The sequence below is a fragment of the Cynara cardunculus genome (assembly GCF_001531365.2).
Source record: "Cynara cardunculus var. scolymus isolate 2C chromosome LG 8, CcrdV1, whole genome shotgun sequence".
NCBI classification, from domain to species: domain Eukaryota; kingdom Viridiplantae; phylum Streptophyta; class Magnoliopsida; order Asterales; family Asteraceae; genus Cynara; species Cynara cardunculus.
Genome location: NC_037535.1, coordinates 8,132,378 through 8,157,375, shown reverse-complemented (window position 1 = coordinate 8,157,375; position 24,998 = coordinate 8,132,378). Strand labels below are relative to the sequence as shown.

The following is a 24,998-nucleotide window of genomic DNA, read 5'->3' as shown; positions in this document are numbered from 1 at the left end:
ACATATGTAGACAGGCTTGTAATCACTGAATACCGCTTCAGATCACGTACTCGCCAGTCTCTAATCTTCAGTTTCAGTCTTCGACGTTTGCTGAAGGTTCTTTGGTGTGAGTGTTGTCTTCTTGAAGTATTGATGTCTCTGATAGATTTACAATGCAAATTCTTCAGCGATCACTGAACATACTTAGTGATGATCGCTGGAACTGAAAAGACAGAAACATAAATACAACGTATAAGTGATAAGAGATTATCATCAAATCACTGAGAGAGATGATCAACAGATCATCCTAAATCTAAGGACATAATATAAAAATATCTCATTCTTACAACGGATACAAGGTGATAACTATAGACTTATATATCCCTAATGTGGGCCATTTAAGTACTTTATGGTTCTGGTTGAAGTTTCGACATTATAAACACATGTATTATTGTCCACACGAAATGTTGCACTCCTAGCACCGACTATAATTTAAGGGCTCACCACCTTGATTATCTAATCAAGTCTAAGTGACTTGGTAATGCTAGAAAATTTCATCATAAGGATTTGATGATTATTACATGTGTATTGGAATTGATAGAGATCATCCTACACCCCTAATGTGTATATATAAAAATGGTCTTGTAGAAGCTGCCATTAAAAGGATATAGATGGAAGCTAGACATCGGTTATGCGCACCAATTTACATATATCTGCCTAAGATTATGAAATGTTACATGCAACTTTACTTATTCATTTTTAGACCCATTACTAGCCAACCAGTATTGTGTGTGCCAATTGGTAACTGGATATAAACCTGATATTTTATATTTAGGCATGATTGATTCCACTTCTCCATTTTTGTGGGACTATCTGGGTGTAATTGCCGTAGCATGGGCGTGAGAATTCTTGATCTCTCTCAATTCTAAAATATTTGGTTGTGTAGTATATGTGCCAATTGCGTTCCCACAGCGTACCAAAATGGGTCTTAAAAATGATTCAGTGTATTCATATATGTTGGATATGAATCTCTAACCATTATCTGGTCTTTGTACCACATAATTTACAGCTCATCACTTTGATGACAGCCTTCCTATCGTTAGGGGGAGATAGAAAAAAGTATTTTCAAAAGGAACGATATGAACTATTATGGAATGTTCCCACTTCATTTCAACTTTGATTTCTAAACTTCACAATGTAAGTTGAAGTCAAACGAATCAGACTCGATATCTGATACGTTTAATGTTATTCTAGAATTGAGAAGATCACATATACCATCTACAAAATACACCAGCAAGGTTAAAAAGTCTACAAGCAAGGACATAACGACGTTGGGAAGTGCGTTGTAATCACACATGGTGGAGATGTGTGTGAGGTCGTGGCTCCCAAAAGGAAATGGGGGAAGCTACTTGGTTCAATAGATACTCATCTAAAGGAAGAGAAGAGTAAGGCACAATCATTTATCATCAATACATAAACCTCTCATGAGATTGTCTCTGATTAAAACTATGTCTATGAATCATTACTGGATGATGCTCCAAAGTTAATATTGATTCCAAAGATCAAAGAAATCTCAAATGAACTATGAGATTGCATATGAGTTGATGGACAAATCTTACATACTCATTGATGATATATTCTCATATATTGTTGCTCATGTGATAGAGGATATGACATCGAACCATGCTCAGTTGAAGAATGTCAACAAAGAGCAAATTAGCCTAAATGGAAAGAAGCAATCCAGGTGAATTATATTATTTGACAAATAAACAGGTATTGGGTCTGGAAGTTCAAACCCACCAAGTGTAAAGCCTGTAGCTTGTAGGATATAGATAAATCATTTGTCAAAAAGTATAAGGAGAATGATTAAGTCATGATTTATAAGGATCTATTTTGGCATAAAGTTTCTCACAACATCCTGGATTGACCACGAGAATGCTTACTCTCCCATGATGGATGTTATAACATTCTACTAGTTAATTAGCCTAGTAGTTTTTGAAGGACTGGAAATGCATCTCATGGATGTGGTTACTACATATCTATATAAGGATCTAGATTAAGAGATATATTAAAGTGCTTAAAGGCATTACATTACCTAAATCAAATAACTCTAAATCAAGGAGTGCGTTTAAAATAAAATTGAAATGCTTACTTTATCTACGACCATCACATTTGTGACCTAGATTCACATGACCAACAATCTTGCTATCTATAATAGTGGTTATTCATGACCACAGAACCTTCTACCCTTGGTCAAGGATTATTTATCCACGATCATGATTACCCTTGACATAACATACTAACGAAACACTTTACTGTATATTAATTACAGCATCCGTTGTATATGGTCTTTATCAGGAATAACGGTCAGAACCAAGCATGAATAATGGAGACCAAAACGAAAGGCAAAGCTCCAAGACATTCAAGGCTAACTGTTATCCTCATTTACTCATTAAAAGTTGATCATTGGACCACACCAACGAATCACCTATAAAAGGCCAGAAGTCCTCAAAAAATACCCTCGAAATCCTCAGAATATATACACAGACAGAAATATTGAAATACTTGTTTTTATTTTCTACAACCGACGTGTCAGTTTCATTGTTATTGTTTCCAAGGATGGTGTTGTGATTGACGTCCATAATGCATCGACGATCTCACGTATCGTTCGCGGTTTTTTCTCTCATTTAAGGGTTTTTCCGCGTCACTAATTCTCTTATCTTTTTTGTTATTGCTTATTTGTTTTTAGCGTTCATTTCAAAGTAAAAGCTCCACAAACAAACATCAAACCAAAGGGTCTTTAGCCTAGCGGTATCGTTCAATCCTCACCATAGGTGAGGAGGGTGTGAGTTTATTTTTTACATTTGCCGTATATAAATATTATATACTTCAAAAAAACATCAAATTATATTTCGTGTAATTTTGGGCATAAATAATTATCAATACCTTCTACACCCTTTTCATCCCAGTTCTTGAACTAAAAATATACTCATTTGGTTTTATGTGTCTTAGAAATCCATAAAAGATAAATAAGTAATCAATCAATGTTAACTATTAAACATAAAAGGAAATATTTGTTTATAAGTGTTTACATGTGTGTGTAAAGAGAGCCAGATATATGGGACCATTTACTAGAAGTCCGACTAATCACCATTGATTACGGATTTTTGAAGGTAGACTTATAACGCTTAAAAGACCCGATCCAAAGAGCGGTTACCATATTATTAAATGATTAGCAAATATAATTTTTGATGATGAATTTTAAAATAAAAATTAAATTCATCATTATTGATGAATTATATAAAAAATATAATTTGAAATATTTAAAAATTAAAAAAGTATATATTATTAAATCGGTCTTAGAAACCAGTGTCACCAATTATTACATTTTATAGAGAGAGCGAGATCAAGGAAGGGGGACCAGTGGTAGTCTCGTAGAAAGGACAAAAACTCAATTTGTGACAAGTATAACACCCATTTGTTTAAATAGATAATAATAAAAAGACCATAAAGTGCAAGGATTAAAATGAAAATTGTGGAAACTCTTGCACCTAAGCCTAAAATATGAGACCTAGAATAAGGGGTTATGTGTTTACTTTTTAATATTTTTATTAAGAGACGGTCTCTGAATCGTTAAGAGATGAATCTTGTTTGATAAAAAAAGGTCTGTCTCTTAATGGTTCTAAAACCTCTAAATGATTTTATATCATGGATCTCCCTTAACCATTCAACGCCATAATTTCATTGTAAACAATTACCAAACAATTATATTTTATTTTACACTATATCATGAAAGCCTCTTAATCATTCTGACCACTTAATCATTCTCCACTAAACCATTCAATAACTCTCACATGCCAAATACTTCAAAGGAATAAGTAAGAGGGTAGATCATCATTATCCCCCCTCATGATAACCTACACCAAATAAGTGCACAAGGAAAGCAATAATAGAAAATATGGAGCTGCTTTGATGGTTTAATAACACAAGGAAAATGTGCATTGAGTTTTACATGAAGAATTCATTGATCAAGGTATGATTTATATGTTTAAATCATCATATTATTGTGAATTTAATAGCATGTGATGTTAAACAATTATTTAATATGTCAATGATGTTGAGAAATTAAGCAAAGATGCAACCTTTATATTGTTATATGTGAGAAAATTATATAAAGTGAGGAGGATGATAGGAGACATGACCATGACGTCAAGAATTTTAAGTGAGGAGGTTTGTAGCACTCCGTCCCACATGGATAGAAAATAAGATTTGTGAGCTCCTAAATCTTAAGTTGTTGGCTACCAACAACTTACATTATGGTTTTAAGTTGAATCTTAAGTTATAGAATCAGCTTTTTGTTCTAGGCTTTGGGTCGTTACATAAAGCGATTAAAAAACAAGGGGACATTATTTAATTGAGAAAAAGATGATTAAACGGCCGAACCAAACATATTGAACGAGAAAAAAAAAAACAAATATGAACATTAACTTTTCTAGATTATATAGTTACATGTCATAAAGTAGTCGACAAGCTAACCCATAGATAGTTGTTGGCCAGTAGAATAGATCTTAGTGAATAAACTAGTCACGTTTAGTAAAAACTAATTGACAAGTTAGATGTTGATGGCAAATAACCTACACTAAGATGTTAAAAGTTACTCGATTCTAACATAAGGGCATAATTGAGAGAAAAAAAACATAAAGCTTATAAAAGTGCAGTTAAAAATAATTTATGCCTAAACAAAGAAACTTTTCAAAATAAGCTAGGTTATGGCTTGAGGCTATATTTGGCAAACTAGCATATAAGTTGGCCATTTGCTTAAAACTTATTTGTTGACTAATAATATAGTTGTTAGCTAATTATTCGACCAGTCATGTTTGATAAACTAAATAATAATATAAATTGTCAATTATGTATAATTAAAAGGCATTTAATAAATAAATTAAAGAGTAAAATATACCCCTATTGGTAGGCTATAGTTATTTCTTACATTTTCTATCAAATATATATACTTTATTTGAAAGTAACAAAAAAAGCACATCTACTCTTCTTCCTTATTAATAGAAACTTTTTGTTACTTATGGGAGATATTGAAAAGAAAGGGGTATTCCTTTTTCCAATGAAACATTACAATGTGTATGCATTATTCAACCTAAAATATCAAACATTGTTTTGTACTTGGTTTTTTTGAGAAAAGAGAAATGTACATGAACAAAAGAAAACCAAACGGAAAAGAGGAGTCAATTATGGTGAAAGAGAATGTTGGCTTTAGGGGTTGAAGAATATTTGGGTTGAGGTTGTGGTCTGGAGAGATGTAACCTGACTCACTACTTTCCCAACCAACCCAATTACACGATCCATATATATTATGTAAACCCCGCACCTGTTTTCCAACACTTCAACTCCTTTTCGAGCATGCAGGATTGAAGTCGCCCACTCTTCAAACAACTCTATATATATTATATACCAACACTTTTTAATCTCATTTCTTTTCTTTTTCAGAAGGAAAAACAAACAAGCTTTTACCTGTTGCAAATCCATCTGTCTTGGACCAACTTATTAGGTGATCTGATACCAAAAACTCCATAAGCTGGATCCTGTCAACCACATCCCATAACAATGCATCGTGTTAAAATGTAATCAAAAGGAGTCTTGCCTTTATACGCTTCAGATTTCATACTATTTTATATATCATAACAAGATTAATAACTTACAAAACATACAGACTGCTATGCGTTTCAGGAAAAGTTGGTTCGAATGGATCAAGAAATAGCAAATTTTCTGCTAGTAAAGAGATTCTTTGAGAAACTGCAAGAATCACTCGCTGTCCAATATATGACTCACTTCCAAGCTTACGAAGCAGGTGCTGAACATGGAACTGGGCATCATTGTCAACCTGATGGCCTTCTCAAACAGAATACTTGAGTTGATCAAAAGCATTTTGGGACAGCAGTCGGTTGCAATTTGATCAAACAACCGAAAGGAGAAAAACAAATAGAAACGGGATTATAGTGTTTTTTACTCTGTTATTTCAAAAACAATACATGAGATGATAGATAATAGATAACAGCCACATCACACAAAAAGAAATTTAACATCCTGTTTAAGCGATGGAATCCAGAAAACGGTCAAGCAAAAGATAACTTCATTTCACTCAAGTAGAGAAGCTACCCTTAGGGCCAAACGGACTCAAGTGACATAATAATTTCATAAAACCATCAGTAGAGAAGCTACAAAGGTTTTACTCAAGTACAACCACGGTATCAAGGCTGGAAATCTTAGCAACCCAGGTAGAACTGATCCCCACCAATAAAAAAGCTACACACACATCACAGAGTATCCCACTCTAGCAGTGTGGCAGGCCATATCTAGTTGACCTTTTCTCTCAAATCTTCCTGTTAATATTTAAAATATAGCCTCTCGGTAGCCTTTCAGTTTTCCCAATAATCCAGAATTGCACAGCCCCAATACCACAATCAATGACCCGCAGAGAGCTCATTCCAACATAGTTTAAGGCAAATATCCGATTATTCCAGCTGTGAAACACGCTCATAGTGTCAAATTCATGAGAGAACCAGAAAACATCATATTCAACGATTAACTGTATGTAGAATCATTCTAGCTCCACTTCATGCCAAACACATTTGTATGCAAAATTCTACTGTTACATCCTTAAGTGTGCAGCAATTCCCTTTTCATTTGAAATTTCCCTTAATAATTTGTTTGGTAGAACTTGCTGCTGCAGCTATTTTTTATTTTCACCTTTTTTTCTATTCTGAAGCTTTTACGGTTGGGTGCCCATGAAACATAGATTTAGCTTAAGAGAATGATGATGATGGTATATTAAATAATCCCACTTTAGAATTTATCCCGAGGCATTTGATCCTGGTAAAACAAGTCAGATATGTTCATGCAATTATAGTATTGCCCACTGGGCAACAAAAATGATCGTCTCCATCTACCTTGGACTGGGTATTGTGTAAAATCGTAGTCAATGTAGCAGTCAGTTAGTTGAAGTACGGGTAATCCATTTTAATACCACTTACTTCATTTGTACAAGCTATCATCTTTTGATAACTAATCTAAACAATCAACAACTATAAGGACAATCATGAGCGCATTACATTATAAAAAATATTAATTCCAAAAGAGTTGTTATCATGGCAGTGAATTGGTGACAGTTCTGTTAGAGAAATAGCTACATACTTTGATGCTTAGAACTTTCACTTTATTTGACAAAAAAATCATCCACTGTTTTCATACAACAATCATCCTATGTATATATATATATATATATATATATATATGTACATATATGAAGGGACATAACCCTTCATTCAAACGACACAACTGTTCTGGACATGACAGTTATATAACTGCCAAACATATAATTAACTTTTGACCACTAACTTCTAAATGGTCAACCACCATAACTACCATGACTAGCTTAAACTTTGACACACCCCCTCAAGCTAGTAATGGTAGAACTCCCAAGCTTTCTTTCTTGACTTTGAAACTTCCAGTTTGAAGAGCCTTTGTAAAACAGTCTACAACTTGTTCCTTTGTCCCGTGAAACTCAATCTTCACTTCACCATCAGCCACAAGTTCTCGAAGAAAATGAAACTTAATCCTTATGTGCTTGCTTTTTCCATGGAATACTGGATTCTCAGATAAGGCTATTGCTGACTTATTGTCACTGAAAATAGTAGTAGGATCACCTTGTGAATGCTCCAATTCATCCAAGATTGCCCTTAGCCATAAGGCTTAACATCCAGCAATTGATAAGGACATATATTCTGCCTCACCAGAAGATAGAGCCACCACAGTTTGTTTTTTGGATTGCCAAGATATAGCTCCAGATCCCAAGTTGAAAACATAACCTGTTGTACTTCTTCCATCATCCAAATTTCCTCCACAATCACTGTCACTATAACTGATAAGCCTGAATTTTTTTGTTTTGGAATACACAATACCATGATCAAGAGTTCCTTTGACATATTTAAGAATCCTTTTCCCTGCTTCCCAATGACTTGCTTCAGGAGATTCCATGAATCTGCTGATCATACTTACTGAAAACACCATGTCTGGTCTAGTAGTAGTTAAATACATGAGGCTACCTACCAAGCTTCTATAGAGACTACGATCCACACTTCCATCCTTGCTATCCTTTGATAACTTAAGACCAAATTCCATAGGGTACTTGCAGGAGTAGATTGTCCCATATTGAATTTATCAAGTAGGCTCTGAGCATACCTTTGTTGAGAGATCTTAATCTTTTCTTCTTCTTGCTTAACTTCAAATCCCAGAAAGAAGTGAAGCAACCCCATATCATTAATATGAAATTCTCTTTTCATAGATACTTTGAATTCTTCTATCATTTCTTGTGAATTCCCTGTGAAAACCAAATCATCAACATATATGCAAACTATAAGAATCATACCTCCATCCTTTTAAGTGAAAAGAGTGTGTTCCTGTGGGCATTTCTTGAAACCATTGGCCAGAAAATAGTTTTCAATTATGCTATACCAAGCACGTGGTGCTTGTTTTAGTCCATACAAAGTTTTCTTTAAGTGGCAGACTTTGTTTTCTTCTCCTCTCTTTACATATCCTTCTGGTTGATCTATATAAACATCTTCTTCAAGATTTCCATTTAAAAAAGCTGACTTAACATCTATCTGATGTACCTTCCAATTGTTTTGAGCAGCAAGGCAAGGACTAATCGCACAATTTCCAATCTTATGACTGGAGCAAAAACTTCTTGATAATCAATACCATGCTTTTGTTTATAACCTTTGACCACTACCCTTGCTTTGTATATGTCTATTTCTCCTTTCTTATTCAACTTCGTCTTGTATATCCACTTAACTCCAATTGGTTTGTTATCATTTGGAAGATTGACAAGTTCCCAGGTGTCATTCTTCATGATAGCTTCTATCTCCTTATCCATAGCATCCCTCCACTTCTTTTCTTGACAAGCTTCCTCATAAGATGTAGGATCTGCATCAGATAATAATGCAAAATCTGCAACATCATTGAACTCTAGTCTCCTTGTGTTTTCATAAATGTCCCTTAAGCTTCTGAGTCCTCTCTTTGGTGGAGTTTCTGGAGTAGACATTGAGGAATTTGTGCCTTGAGAAAATTGGATGTTAACAAGAGTTATGGGAAAATTGTTTGTTGGTGGGGTCATACTATGATCTTGGTTCAAATTTGCCTCCTTCTGAACTTCTGTATCATCAACGATCTGAGTAGTGTTGCCTTCTTGTCTTGGTGAGTCATTCCAAGCCTTTCCTTCTTCAAATACTACATCTCTACTTATAATAGTCTTCTTGGTAATCGGATTGTATTGTTTATAGGCTTTTGACCTTTCACTGTACCCGACAAAGATGGTTTATTCTGACTTGTCATCTAACTTGCTTCTTTTCTGTTCTGGTATATGAGAGTAAGCTATGCAACGAAAAATCCTGAGATGAGCAACTGTGGGTTCGTAGCCACTTCAGGCCTCCTATGGTGTCATGTTGGAGAGGCTTTTTGTAGAAGTTCTATTCATTAAATAGCATGCACATGCTACTGCCTCTCCAGAAAGAATTACTCAAGTTTTCGCCTTTTAACATGCTTCTAGCTTTCTCAATTATGGTCCTATTTAACCTTTCTACGGTATATCTGGTAGTAACTTGATGATGAATTTCATTTTCTGTTAGGAATTCCAAGAAGTAGCATTGTATTCGCCACCACCATCTGATCTAATAGCTTTAATCTGATGACCACTTTTTTTTTCAACAAAACTCTTGAATGTCATGAAGGTATTCAAAACTTCTGACTTTTCTTTCACAAAATATACCCATGGTTTTCTACTAATATTATCTATAAAAAGTGATTAGATACCTGTTTCCAGCAATAGAGGGGGTTTTCATAGGTCCACATACATCTGTGTGGATGAGTGCAAGTGGCTTGGTAGCCCTCCAAGCTTTCTCTTGAAGAAAAGAATCCCTTGTTTGTTTCCCAAGCATACATCCCTCACAAGTTTCTTCTACATTACTGATATTGGGTATTCCTCTTACCAAATTGTGTTTGTACATGTAACTAAGATGGCCAAGGTTAGCATGACCAAATCTGTAATGCCATAGAAGAGAATTTTGTTCTGTAGACAAATTAAAAGAGAATTAGAGTGTCTCCCTTGAAACTGAAAGGGAACATCGTGTTTGTTGTCATGTTGATCTTGCGAAGTGTATTTCCATTAGGATCTTTTATCTCACATGTCTCTTCTTTGAAATGAAGATCATAACCTTTGTGCAAAAGTTGTCCAACACTAAATTATGTTTCAATCCAGGGACAAAATAAACATTTGGTATTTTCTTTTGTCCAATTTTAATATCAACCATGACTTCGCCTATTCCTTGTACATCTAACCTCTTGTCATCTCCTGTTCTTACTTCCCTTTTTTGAGTTTCATCAATTTGGACAAAAATGCCCTTATTTCCAGTCATATGATTGCTACACCCACTGTCAACATACCATGCATCATTGAAAGATACTTCCTGAGTGCTAAGGATCATGAACATAGTGTCACCCTCATTTCCTTCTTCCGTATGAATGAAAGTAGAGTCCCTTTCTTCTGCTATTCTTTTTCTGCAATACTTAGCAATGTGACCAAATTTCTGACAGTGGTAACATTGCACCTGTGATGAAGGTTTCCCTCTGCCTCTTCCTTTGTTCTCACCTTGTTCTTCCTTTTCAGATTCTTTGTTCTTTTCTTGTGAGTTTGAGGATTGCAATTGAAAAGTTTGTTCAAAGGGTGTGGAATCAAACTGCCTCATTTTGAGTTCATGAGACTGCAAGGTTCCAAGTAAGCTTTCAAGAGAGAGAGTTGAAAGATCTTTAAATTCCTCAATTGCTACCACAATGCTTTCAAATTTCCTTGTTAAACTCCTGAGAATCTTTTCAACCACTCTCCTGTCATCTATGTTTTCTCCATTTAGCCTTAGTTGGTTGAGTAGGAGGATCACACAGTTATAGAATTCTTCTATGGTTTCAGAATCTTTCATCTCGAGTCCATCAAATTTGCATCTCAAAGTTTGTACTCTTAACTTTCTTTACTTTCTCTTCTCCACAATACATTCTATGAAGCATGTCCCATGCTTCTTTAGAGGAATTTGAAGCGGAAATTCTTTCAAAAATTACTTCATCGAGTGGATTATATAGAGGGCCATTTATCCTTTTTCTTTAAATCTTCGAGTTCATTCTCTTGTTCTTCTGACATTTCATCAATTTCGACTGGTTCATCAAACCCTTGTTCAATGATGTCCCATAAATCTTGTGATTCATAAAGTACTTTCATCTGGATACTCCAATGGTGATAGTTTCTCCCATATAGTTTTGGAAGCTGAGCATGCAGAGGATTGTTTGAATTGGAAGCCATCTATGTTTTGGTTCTGATACCACAACGTTGGAGAAATAGATATGTACCGATCCTGTGTATTACACGGGGTAATTTGAAAATATTAAATCATGTCAGGAACTTATCTTACAGATATGAATAATCATCGAAAGTACAATACTACTTCAGATTTGTACTCTTGAAATAACTGAAGAATGACTCTTTAAACTTGAATTTAGAAATGAAACTATATCAACATTAGTTAAAATGAAGTTAACCCTAGAATAAAATTAAATTTAGAAATGAAACTATATTAGTAAATTGAATTTAAACTTAGAAGTAAATTTAGAATGACTCTTTAGACTTGTACTCTTGAAATAACACTAAAGTAAAACTCTTCAAACTTCAGAGCTCTATATAGGCAAGCCAAAAGCTATGCATGCACTATACAGAGGCTCTACATGCACTATACAGAGGCTCTGCATAGTAAAACTCTTCAGACTTCAGAGCTCTATATAGGCAAGCCAAAAGCTATGCATGCACTATACAGAGGCTCTACATGCACTATTCAGAGGCTCTGCATGCACTATGCAAAGTCTCTGCATGGTGCTCCGTCTGGAAAAGAAGACTTTAGAGTTCAGGTGAGCTAACTCTGAAGAATGACGCTTCAGACTTGTACTCTTGAAATAACTCTGAAGTATAAAATCAATCCCATTAAATCAGAGTTCAGACTTCTAAGTCTGAAAAAAAAGACTTCAAGAGTTCAGACTTCAGAGTTCGGGTGAGCTAAGTCTGAAAAAGAAGACTTCAGAATTTTGGTGAGCTAACTCTGAAGAATGACTATACAGACTTGTACTCTTCAGACTTGTAGAAGACTTCAGAGTTCAGACTTCTAAGTCTGAAAAAAGAAGACTTCAGAGTTCTTTTTCTAAGTCTAAAAATAAGACTTCAGAGTTTAGACTTCTAAGTCTGAAAATGAAGACTTCAGAGTTCAGACTCTAGAGTTCGGGTGAGCTAAGTCTGAAAAAATAGACTTCAGAGTTCGAGTGAGCTAACTCTTTAGAATGACTCTTCAGACTTGTATTCTTTAAATAACTCTGAAGTAAAACTCTGAAGAATGACTTCAGACTTGTACTATTGAAATAACTCTTGTTCAACGAGGTCCCATAAATCTTGTGATTCGTAAAGTATTTTCATCTAGATACTCCAATGGTGATAGTTTCTCCCATTTAGTTTTGGAAGTTGAGGATGCAGAGGATTGTTTGAATTAGAAGCCATCTATGTTTTGGTTCTGATACCACAATGTTGGAGAAATCACTACGTACTTTGATACTTAGAACCTTCACTTTATTTGACATAAAAACCATCAACTGTTTTCATACAACAATCATCCTATTATATCTATACTACCTTATTAAGCAAATTTGCTGATATATATATATATATATATATATATATTGTTGGAAATTTTAGTGGGTTGGAAATTTGTCTTTCATCCCACATTAGTAGATAAAGGAAAATTAGAGAAGTTTATAAGGCTTCCACTACAATTGGGCTTTGAACATATGGGTAGACTCATGGTGGGGGTCTTGAGTGGAAGGCCCAATGTACACATGTGCGTGGCCAAGACCGAGGGCGCGAGGAGGCGCACTCTGCACTTCGCATGCTGCATCGGAGCTTTCAATTTTTCCTTTTCTGCGATCTCTGCTTCCTTTCTTTCTTTCTCTCTACCATTTTTTTCATCCACCTAGCTTTAGTTTCGTTTTCATCGTTGTTGATAAACGAAAACGTGAACTGCATCAAATCCTGAGGGTTTGCGACTAGCAGACTCACAGCGTTAAAAGAGTAGTCGTATAAAACCTTTAGGCACAGGTTTTACTGTGCAGATTACAATTCAACGACAGATTAATCAAGTTGGTTTTAAATTTTCGTGCATTGTATTTAATTTATGTTCACTAAGTGAACAACTCTGCTTCTACTCCTTTCTTTCATTGAATCTATCGCGGAGGATAGATTCAATCTGTGTGAAATTGGTCATTTTGAGGTGTTGTGGATTCCGGATATAACAAGTTACCTTTTTGTTCATAAAATTTAATTACTGGATTAAATAATTAAACTTGTTTATAAAGGTTCAAACTTTATTGGTTTCATCTATCTAACTCTACTTAATTTGTTAACAATCTTAAAGGTTTTATAGTAATGGACACCGGAAACTACCGAATCCTAAATCAAGGTATGATGAAACTCGAGAAGTTATACGGGTCTAGTTATACTCGTTGGGCGGACAAAGTCAAATTCATGTTGATGGTTGTAAAACTCTACTATGTTTTGGACCCTGACCTCCCCCCTATTCCTGAAAATCCGGTTCCTGAACCAAGGAAAGAACCGGATAGATAAAGAATTTCCGATCTAGAAAAACTGAGACTGATCCGCAAGGAAGAGGAAACCCTTGCTTGCGGACATATAAAAAATGCTTTGTCAAATCGTCTGTATGATCTATATTCCCCAATTACGTGCCTAAGAGAGTTGTGGAAGGCACTGGAATTCAAAGATAAGTCACAAGAAGATGGCACTAATAAATATCTTGTGTCTCAATATTTGAGATTTCAAATGGTTGGTGAAAAACCGATTTTGGAGCAAGTGCATGAGCTCCAAGTTTTAGTAAATAAACTAAGGTTGCTTTCTATTGTTGTTCCTAAAATTGCCAAGTGGGGCAGTCATAGATAAATTGTCTCCATCCTGGAAAGATTTTTCTTAAAGAATGATGCACAAAACCGAAGATTATTCTTTGGATGATTTACTAAAACATCTTCGAATCGGGGAAGAGGCATGTAATCGGGATAAGAGAGGCAAGTCTTTGATGAATGTTAACAGCGTGCAGGCTGGAGGCAAGGGTAAGGGAAGGGCCGGAGGTCCAAATAAAACGTGGAACTTGGGTCCACAAAAGAGGAGTTTTAAGAGATTCGGTCATCAATCGAACCGAAGACAGCAATTTAAAAGGGTCGGAAAGTGTCACGTATGCGGAGAGATGGGACATTACGCTCATGAGTGCAAGCAAAGAAAGTCCGGACCACCTGCTCTAATTCTGTTGAGGGGATTCAACACCTTGTGGCGAATCTCCTCATGGAAGAGATGGATATGATCTCAGAGGCCTCTACAAGGATTGTGGCTGGAAGAGGAGGTTGGTACTTGGACTCTGGAGCCACCGTTCATGTTTGTGACTCTAGGTCCAAGTTTGTTGAATATGGACCGGTTCGAGATGGAAAGCAAGTGATAGTTGCTAAGAACGGCCGTGTTGATGTCGTTGGAATGGGTACCGTGCTACTGAAGTTCACTTCCGGCAAGACCTCACTCCCCGAAATGTTCTTCACGTGCCTTCTATCAACAAGAGCCTCGTCTCTACAAGCAAACTCGATGAAAACGGGTTTGAAATAAATATTGAGGCAAGGAAGCTTGTGATATACAAGAGGAAGACTTTCATTGGAAAGGGATACTACCAGCTAATAATGTATCGCTTGAATCTGAGTGAGGATGGTAATGAGGAGGTCGGACCTAGTGAGTCAGTAGGAAGTAATGTTTTAGCAACGTCTGATGAAGTTTCTAATTTTTTTGTTTCCACTATTGAAACTGATGTAATTCGCACGTTATTAATAAAGTTAATTCTTTGGATTATTTTGTTTGTTCTATTTCCTTATGGCATAAACGTCTTGCAAGAAATATTGAAAAAATACATAATAAAGGATTAATCAAAATTGATAACAAAGATTTTGGAAAATGTGAAACTTGTGTAAAATAAAAATTTATAAACAAACCTTTTCCATCTGAAACGAGGCACATCAATTTTAGAGTTGATTCATTCTGATATTTGTGAATTAAATGGAATACTTACCCGAGGAGGTAAAAGGTATTTCATTACTTTTTGTGATGACTTCAGTTGGTTTTTACATGTTTATTTGTTACCCTCAAAAGATGAAGCTTTTGAAGCCTTTAAACTTTATAAAACTGAAGTCGAAAATCAACTTGAAAAATGAATCAAAATACTTCGATCAGACAGAGGTGGTGAATAATTTAATAGAGAATTCGATACATTCCATGAAGAGAATGGTATCAAACATGAATGGACCTCACCATTTACTCCTCAACAAAATGGCATGCCAAACGAAAGAACCGAACCCTTGTTGAAATGGTCAACTGTATGTTGAACCAATCGGGATTGCCTAACAATCTCTGGAGAGAAGCCCTAACGGCTTGCCATATTCATAACCGAATCACTAGTTGTGTGATTCCAACTAGCCCATATAAGCTTTAGAGAGGAAGGAAACCAAACTTGAACTACCTTAGAGTTTGGGGTTGTATTGCATACTATCGAACCCCTAATCCAAAAAGATCTAAATTGGGAGCCAGTGCTGTTAAGAGCATATTCATTGGATATGCGATAAATAGCAAGGCTTATAGATTATTGGACAAAGAGTCGGTATGCGATAAATAGCAAGGCTTATAGATTATTGGACAAAGAGTCGGGAGTAATAGTAGAATCCAGGGATGTGGAACTATTTGAAGATAGATTTTCAGAAGATGCTGAAAGATCAGAACCAACGTTGGTCTCTAATCCCTCTTGTTCATCTCGTGATAGTTCCAAAACCTCAAATAAGGCTAACGAACCACGAAGAAGCTCAAGAGTGAGAAAAAAGAAAAATCTGGAAAATGATTTCTTCTCATACTTGGTAGAAGGGACACAAAAGAAAGTGATAAAAGAGGTTATTTTCTCTATCAGTACTGAAGAGAATCCTGAGACATATAAAGAGGTCATGACTTCAAGGGATGCTCCACTGTGGAAAGAAACAATAAATGATGAGATGGACTCCATCTTGGAGAACGAAACTTGGGTGTTGATAGATTTGCCCGCAGGGGTGAAACCCATTGGTTCCAAGTGGATATTCAAAAGAAAAATGCACCCTGATGGTTCAATATCATCCTTTAAGGCTAGATTGGTGGCAAAAGGGTATAGATAGAAAGAGGGAGTCGATTACTTTGACACTTATGCTTCAGTTGCTAGAATCAGTTCTATTCGAACTCTCATAGCAATTTCTACCATAAAAAGACTGTATATTCATCAAATGGATGTGAAAACAGCCTTCTTGAATGGCTATTTAAATGAGGAGGTTTATATGGAGCAACCTGAAGGTTTGTAGTACCTGGACAAGAGAATAAAGTGTGTAAACTTATTAAATCTCTATACGGGTTAAAACAAGCTCCCAAACAATGGCACGAAAGATTTGATACGACTATCACATCTTTCGCGTTCCGACATAATGGGGCCGACAGTGTATCTACTCAAAATGCACGAGAGGGTACACTGTGGTAATCTATCTTTATGTTGATGATATGTTGATCATCGGAACCAATCTAAAAGGTATTCTTGAGACAAAATGGTACTTATCCTCGAACTTTAAGATGAAAGATCTTGGAGAAGTAGATATCATCCTTGGGATAAAGATCAAAAGGTCAGCATCTCAAATCTCTCTAAGTCAATCTCACTACATAGAGAAGATATTGACCAAGTTTCAACATCTGAATATAAAAAAGTTTTAACACTCCGTTTGATTCAAGTGTGAAACTCGATAAATATACCGGTAGAGCAGTGGCTCAACTAGAATATGCTAGTGCAATAGGGTGCATGATGCATGCAATGCTTGCACTAGACTGGACATTGCTTTTATTGTGAGTAAACTGAGTCAATATATAAGCAATCCGGGTTCAGATCACTGGAAAGTATTGGGCTACTTTAAAAGAACCAGGGATCTAGAGTTGACATATCCATTCATGGCCTCGATCGACTCCTTCGATTCCCATGTATTGTGACAGTAAGGGCACATTGTCAAAAGTATAAAATGCCACATATAATGGGAAATCGCAAAATATAGGTCTCTGACACAATTACGTGAGACAACTAATTGATGATGGTACCATAAGTATTGTGTTTGTCAAGTCTTGTGTGAACTTGGCGGATCCACTGACCAAGCCTCTGACGAGAGACTTGGTAGGGTCAACTACCAGAGACATGGGTTTGAAACCACGTAGAATCAGTTAGTGATGGAAACCCAACTTGGATATAGTGCTCCTATCTACCAAGTTTAAAGGGTAACAACAAGTCACTTAACTAATAGAAGGTACTATCAAATGATAGATCCATGTAAGGTGAAAGATAATACGGCGTTGTCGAGAACAAGGATGAATCAATCTCTTAACAAAGTTTAGAGGCATCTTAACAACGAAGATGTTATAGAACTTTGACTATATAACTTAGACGTGGCGCCGCCTCAAACGAAGAGTAGTGGTTCCTCTTCTAGTAAGTCATGAATCAGGGTTTAGCGCATGGCCATATTTGCACTCAGTGAGAGAGCAAGGTTGATAGATGATGTGTGTAAGTAAGCCGGAGTGGTCACAAGATTCAAGGTTTAAATCCTAAGGATACCATTGAATTGATCTCTTCTTGCATACTTACATTAAACAGGGTTTAATCTTAGAGACACCACAGTAACATTATCTACTATGAATGTCAGAAAACTTTCCAACCTGGTGGGGGATTGTTGGAAATTTTAGTGGGTTGGAAGTTTGTCTTCCATCCCACATTGGTAGATAAAGGAAAATTAGAGAAGTTTATAAGGCTTCCACTACAATAGAGCTTTGAACAAATGGGTAGACTCATGGTGGGGGTCTTGAGTGGAAGGCCCAATGAGGCCGAGGGCACGAGCGCGATTTCCGAAAGTGGCGCGAGGAGGCGCACTTTGCACGGGAACCTCGCTCCGAGCTCCAAGTATCTTTTTGGTACAGCATCGAGAGAGATGAAAAACTGATTTTAAAATCGGTTTTTAAACCAATTTAAACACGTTTTTTGGGGATAATTATTGTCCTCCAACTACCCCATGATCATCCGAAAAATGGGGATGAAATCGTGGGTCTTTTAGGGTTTCACCCAGTATAAATACTAGGTTGAAGCCAACCCTAAAACAAACCAGAAAATTCAGTTTTTCCTCTTTGCGATCTCTGCTTCCTTTCGTTCTTTCTCTCTACCATTTTTTGCATCCACCTTGCTTTAGTTTCGTTTTCATCGTTGTTGATAAACAAAAACATTTACTACATCAAATCCTGGGGCTTTGCAACTAGCAGACTCACAGCATTAAAAGAGTAGTCGTATAAAACCTTTAAGGACATGTTTTACCTTGCAGATTACGATTCAACGACAGATTAATCAGGTTGGTTTTAAATTTTCGTGCATTGTATTTAATTTTTGTTCACTAAGTGAACAACTCTGCTTCTACTCCTTCAATCTGTGTGAAATTGGTCATTTTTAGGTGTTGTGGATTCCGGATATAACAAGTTACCTTTTTGTTCATAGAATTTAATTATAGGATTAAATAATTATACTTGTTTATAAAGGTTCAAACTTTATTGGTTTCATCTATCAAACTATACTTAATTTTTCAACATATATGTACATATACAAAGGGATATAATCCTTCATTCAAACAACACAACTGCTCTGGACATGACAGTTGTAGAACTGCCAAACATATAATTAACTTGTAACTACTAACTTCCAAACGGTCAACTACCATGACTAGCTTAAACTTTAACAAGTTCCCGAGCTCCAGAAAGAGATCAACAAAGATAGGCAACTATAAATGAGCATGATATGAAAGCATATTAATTTGTTAAAATTACAGAATAGAAAAATGCTTACCACTTCCTCGTAATGTAGTGCACATTTTTCTAACTAAACGCAGTGACAGGCTGCCAACAATGCCTTCTACGGGGTCAATATTTTTTCCCTTCGACAAGATATTCTTGATTGCATCTTCAGGAATAGGACAAAGGAAAAACCATAAGAATAAAATATAGGTTTTAATTTGAAGGAGGCAGAGGGTTAGACACAGGTGTCAGCAAACAAATCCAACATTCATGTGGTTGCATGGTTCTTGTTGTTGCTTTCCCAAATACCCACATGTCACAATTTCTAAGTACTAACTTATTCTAGCATATGCCTTTTACATGCTTTTAGTGTTTGATATCAAGTGTAGAGAGAGAAATTGTGAAATTGGATTGTGTTGAATGAATACTCTGTATACTTACATGACTTCTATATATACAAGGCTTCTAGATACATTAACCCACTAACTTCTTTGCTGACGTGTAATAATGAACTAACTACTAACAGAATGTAATTATACTCTTAACAGTGTTCAAAATATTTATGAAAAGGAGAAAATGTGCAGACCAGTGCAACCAACTGCAGCTTGCGCACATGCCAACTATGTTACGAGTATTAATTACACTAGCATTATGTGTTCGGTCATAATAATGTAAGACCATCTCCAACCCACAGCAAACACTAAAATGTGGGCCCATACACACCAAAACCCATTTCTTCTCCAACTGCACACTTAAAAATAAAACACCAAAAATCCACTGCACACAAGATTCTGCCGGTGATGAATAGTTTCCCCCTATATATGGCAGTCTCCCAGACAAATTTTTGCCAGCCAAAATACCAACAGGTTGGAGAGAAATGACCGGCAGAAGAGGAATTTTACCAGCATTGGAGATGCTCTTAGTGATGGAGATGGATGAAGTACAACAATATGGTAAAGCAACTATATTGTACACCATATCATGTTGAAGTGAACAACTAAACAGACAATACAAACACACACATTTGGTAACAAAAGAATGTCCCATTTGTAAATGTGAAAAGACTCAAGTGGCCACATATATACTTCAGAATGAAATGAGAAAGACATACCTAAAATGAAGTCTACAGCTTGGTGTGACCAGTTTGCAAAATTAGCATCATCCGGCTGCAAGAATAATGCAAGTAGAGAGTAAAAAGTTGAAAATAAGACTTGGCTCACATGAAAAGTTAACATATAGAATGAAGGATCAGAAGAATGCAATTTATTAGGTGGCCAACACACTCTTACAGAAGAAATAGTATCACATAGCTCCACAAGAAAATCAACTGAGGCCCTAAGCTGTTCAGTTTCTTCAGCGATATACTCTGCCAATGCAAAAGGTGTATACGAAGAAATTTCAATATCAATATCTACTATCTTGACATGTCCAAACAGCCATACTTGTCATGCATCTGTCATAGCCAGAACAGACTTACCACATTTAAAAGCCACCTTTCATTTAAAAGAACTCTATAGACCACTTCTCCTGTGAAGTATGCTTATTAAGGATCCAATTTGGCTGGTTTTGGTATGTTGTGGTTTGTTATTTACATAGATAAATGAAAGGGAACTTGCTAGTAAACTATGAAGGTAACACAAAATATCCAAATTATAACATTAGTAAGTTGTCCTAAATGAGTAATACTGCTCATTTAACTGGAAAAACAAATCGAAATGGGTATTTCTTTTACCAAATGATAAACCACCAAATATCAACTAAATGGGCTTTAAGGAATCTGGAAGCTTACTAGCAAAAGTCCTAAAATATTAAAATTTATGTGAAGTGGTCTATACCAGGTAAAAATAATCTTTGTTTGGAACCGTCGCTTCTTCTTTTTCTTCTTTCCTTCAGTCTCACTGCACCACCAAAAATCACCCAAATCTCTCATAAAAGAATCCAAAGTCCGGTACACAGCCACACATACAATATAATAAGCCAATCACATATTTGTAGAGAACCTTGTCTAAGAAATCTACGGCGTAACACATCATTAAATCTCCCGTCAAATCCTTCTCCGGAGATCTTATCAGGGCTCAATTTCCCCATATTTTCAAAGAAATAGCATCTGCAGGATGTACTCCCCGGGAATAATTCATGATGTAGTCCATCTGCATAAGAAACACATTAACTGTAGACAAAAACACATAGTTTATAAATACGAACACACACATAGAGAGAGAGAGAGAGATTATATGTATGTGTTACATACATACACACAAATACAGATTAAGTATGCGTATGTGTTGCATACATATATGCATACATGGAAAGAGAGAGAGAAAGACCTTCAACTTCGTCGAGATCATGTTTGAGTCTAAGAATCTCTTCCTTACGCTCTTTCGCCTGCACAAATTTAGAAAAAGAATCGCTAAATTTTCACCTCTTCCATCACATACAATGCGTTAATTACTTGTGACAAACTCTAAACTAACTTAGAATCAATTAAACTTTTGTGCGTGATAAAGACGCTGAAACTTGAAAAATGTACCTTGCGTTTCCATTTAAGAGCATCGGAATTGAGGGTAGCAGATGGAGTGTCAGGTTTGTTGAGGATCTTAGAACGAAGAAGAGCCATAGCTATGGCGAGCTTCAACCGTTCTTCTGAACCGGCGGTGGTATTCGACGCCATTTCTGCGGTGGATGCGCGGGAGCTCTGCAATCTTCAATCCAAAATACTTTACTTGAAAAAATAGTTTTTACCAACCAATCTAATTTTTATTAGCGAACAAACTAATTTTTACCTTTTTTTTTTCTTTTGACCGTCTCCGGTGAGTTTTTGGACCAAGCGCTAGATGGTCAAATGGATCCGGCCTCATCCATGACCTCCTCATCGGTTCAATTTAGGATCGATTGGTGTTGAAATATACATGTGAAGTTTTCAATCTTGACTAAATTTGTTTGACTAACTTAGCTTTGTTTATCCTTGTTTGTTAATTCTTTAACAGATTTGGGTAGATATTGTTAATTTCTCAAAGTCAGAGCTGGTTGCATATTAGAAGGGTTGCGCCTCACTAAAGGGAAAAGATGAAGGCTAGCGGAGCAAGTTTTACAACAATTCGAGGGGCAAACCTGGACACTAAGAATTCATATAAATGTTATAGCTCCCAGATCTCAAGACACAGTTCATTTCTTCACATTTCACTCGACAGTCATCTTCTTTAAGAAGCTCTCTCTCTCTATTTCTCTTTAAAGATCTATCTCTGATCTTTCTCGCTATAACAAGTGTTAGTTTTAATTTCTGTTGTTACATTCTTCATATACAGTATTAGATCTTCAGTTCTTTTACATTCGTATTTCCTATATAAGTTTGTATTTCTGTTTTCAAGTTGTTAATAATGAAAATCATTTGAATATATATAGTTCTAACATGGTATCAGAGCGAAAGGTAAGTCTCTGTTTCGCTTTTTCATTATCTGTTTAGATCTGAAAATAGGATAAGTGAATGGCTACGGGTTGTTATTATATGGTGCCTATTTGCACCTGTAAATCGACTCCTTCCATGATATTCGTTTACTCTACTATTCTCTCTTTCTTCTATTTCACTAAAATGATCGATCGGGTTTTGACCATAACTTGTTAGGTCCCCCTTTCGTGATCTGGTTATTTTTTCATATTGTTCGATCTGTGTCCTTGCTCCAGATCGTGTTCTGTTATGCATTCTATTTGTTTTTTTTTTTAAGATTTGTGTCCTTACTCCAGATCTTCTTATGGTTCCAGATCTGTGTCCAAATATCCAGATCTGATGGTTGTTTTTTTAACTTCTTGATATGTGTCCTATCTCCAGATCCGTTATAACAAATAGATGCATGTTTTAACTTTCTGCTTATATTTCTCTGTTATGTACTTGTTGATTTCTGGTTTGCTTGATCTGTGTCCTAACTCCAGATCTTGTTATGATACATATTGTTGTATGCTTCTGGTTCATTCTATTGTCTCCAGATCTTGATCTGGTTGCATTTATGTGGTTTACTTTTGGTTTACTTGATCTGTGTCCTAACTCCAGATCTTGTTATGATACATATTGTTGTATGGTTTTGGTTCATTTTATTGTCTCCACATCTTGATCTGGTCGCATTTGTGTGGTTTATTTGACCGCCTTTTTGAACCCCTTTTAGATCTATATGATCTATCGTTGTTTTTTTGTTGTGGTTCTTGTCCTTGATCAAGCTGCCTGGCCTTATTGTTTAATATCTGTTATTCTGAATCTTCTGTGCCAAGATCTGTGTTCTATCAGATCTGATACTATATTTTTCTTAACTATTGTTGTTTGTCCAGGTACCTCCTGGACCTATACTCTGATAATTGCTCTTCTTTTAACAAAAGTTAAAAGTCATCAGGTGTTACCTTTCCTTGATACTTTGTGCATTAATCTTGTTAAAAAACTCTGTGGTAAGGCTGTACTTCTCTGTGTGTTTTTTTTCTTTGAGAATTGTCTTGCTGGCTTGACCTAGCATTCTGAAGTGTTTTAGGAATCCGGCCTTTAAGCATTTCAGTTCCTTGTGTGTTTTTTCTGTTTGTTTTCTTGATGGAATCACCTCTGGTTGTTTTTGGACAGCCAAATACAATGGACCCCAAAGTCATAAAATTAGACTTTGGAGACCCGTTGTATTTGCATTCGAGCGACACTAGTGGAGGCTCCATTATATCTTTTAAACTTAGTGGAACTGAGAATTATAAGGTTTGGTCGTGTGCTATGGTGTTAGCTCTTGAAACTAAAAATAAATTGGGTTTCCATCAATGGTTCCTGTACCCGTCCCTTAAACGATCCGGCCCTCCAAAAACAATAGGATTGTTGTAATTCTGTTGTGCTTTCGTGGATTTTGAGTTCCATGACTGAGGACTTGTTTCTTGGTCAAGTTTTTTCAAAAGATTATGTTCAAGTGTGGGATGAGCTTAAAGAGACCTATGATAAGGTTGGTGGATCGGTCACATTTAATCTCTACCAAAAAATTAACTTTTTAACTTAAAACAATATGTCTGTCTCTGAATACTATCATAAGCTAAACTCCTTGTGGAAGCAAATTGATGCGCTTGTGAAACTTCCATCATGTACATGTAATGTTTCGCATGACTTTACGGAACATAGTCAACTTATTAAGCTCATGCAGTTTCTTATGGGTAAGATGATAGTTACCAGCCTATTAGGAGTTAAAACCGCTTTTTCATTAGTTTCTCGAGAGGAGTCTCATAGGGGAGCGAATTTAAATCAACATCGGGTTAAAACTCAGACCTCTGCTTTCCTAAGTAAAAGTTTTGAAAATAGAAAAAGACCTGGAAGGAATCCTACTAATCTTGTTTGTAAACATTGTGGCAATACTGGACATACCATTGAGCGTTGTTTTAAAATAATAGGTTTTCCAAAGGACTTTCAAAACCGACCCAGATTTCAAAATCAAAATCAACCTCAAAACTTTTAGTCTCAAAATCCCACTCTTCGACCTATTTCAGGAAATGTTTTTGCACCTGACTCTGGCACTCTAAAATCATCCTTTAGTTTTTCTGAAGAACAGGTCGCCAAAATTCTGAGTTTAATCAATCAAACCAACACCAACACCACCCCGGATCCTGTTTCTGCCAATATGGCAGGTATGTTTAATACTTCTGAATCTAGTTGGATAATAGATTCTGGAGCCAATCAACACATGACCTCTAGTTCTTTAAATCTAGAAAATATTGTTGATGTTACTGATTTAAATCTTAGAGTTAGTCATCCTAACGGAACTAAAGCTAAGATAGATAAAATTGGGAACTTGAAATTGTCCAATAATGTGACCCTATTTGATGTCCTTGTCCCTGAGTTCAATGTTAATCTTCTGTATGTCCATAAGCTCACTAGAGACAGTAAAGTTTGTATAAGTTTTGATGAAACAAAGTGTTATGTTCAGGACTGTCAGCAGAAGAACATTGTGGG

General features: G+C 35.9%; 1 protein-coding gene across 4 annotated transcripts; it reads right to left on the bottom strand.

Moving 5' to 3' along the window:
• Positions 1-5,090: 5,090 nt before the first annotated feature.
• On the bottom strand, positions 5,091-21,907 carry LOC112517470 (protein MULTIPOLAR SPINDLE 1). Of its 4 annotated transcripts, XM_025124912.1 has the most exons (11): positions 21,829-21,900; positions 21,576-21,747; positions 21,373-21,430; positions 21,046-21,195; positions 20,881-20,943; positions 20,335-20,411; positions 20,157-20,211; positions 19,098-19,211; positions 5,694-5,883; positions 5,506-5,576; positions 5,091-5,429 (listed from the first exon to the last, which is right to left on the bottom strand). In XM_025124912.1, exons 2-11 carry the CDS (start codon positions 21,714-21,716, stop codon positions 5,248-5,250), a joined length of 1,101 nt encoding a protein of 366 aa, XP_024980680.1. In that variant the 5' UTR covers positions 21,717-21,747; positions 21,829-21,900; the 3' UTR covers positions 5,091-5,247. The 4 variants fall into 4 exon arrangements, with proteins under 4 accessions (XP_024980680.1, XP_024980677.1, XP_024980679.1 ...); XM_025124909.1 differs by having other exon boundaries at positions 20,157-20,411; positions 21,829-21,907; XM_025124911.1 differs by lacking the exon at positions 21,829-21,900 and having other exon boundaries at positions 20,157-20,411; positions 21,576-21,768.
• Positions 21,908-24,998: the final 3,091 nt, after the last annotated feature.

Excerpts from the sequence above, each read along its gene's own strand:
- LOC112517470 (XM_025124909.1), bottom strand. The coding sequence starts at position 21,716 with ATGGCGTCGAATACCACCGCCGGTTCAGAAGAACGGTTGAAGCTCGCC. Across the intron at positions 20,944-21,045 it reads CCGTAGATTTCTTAGACAAG|TGAGACTGAAGGAAAGAAGA; the intron begins GTTCTCTACAAA and ends TTGGTGGTGCAG. Across the intron at positions 5,577-5,693 it reads CATAGCAGTCTGTATGTTTT|GATCCAGCTTATGGAGTTTT; the intron begins GTAAGTTATTAA and ends TGTGGTTGACAG.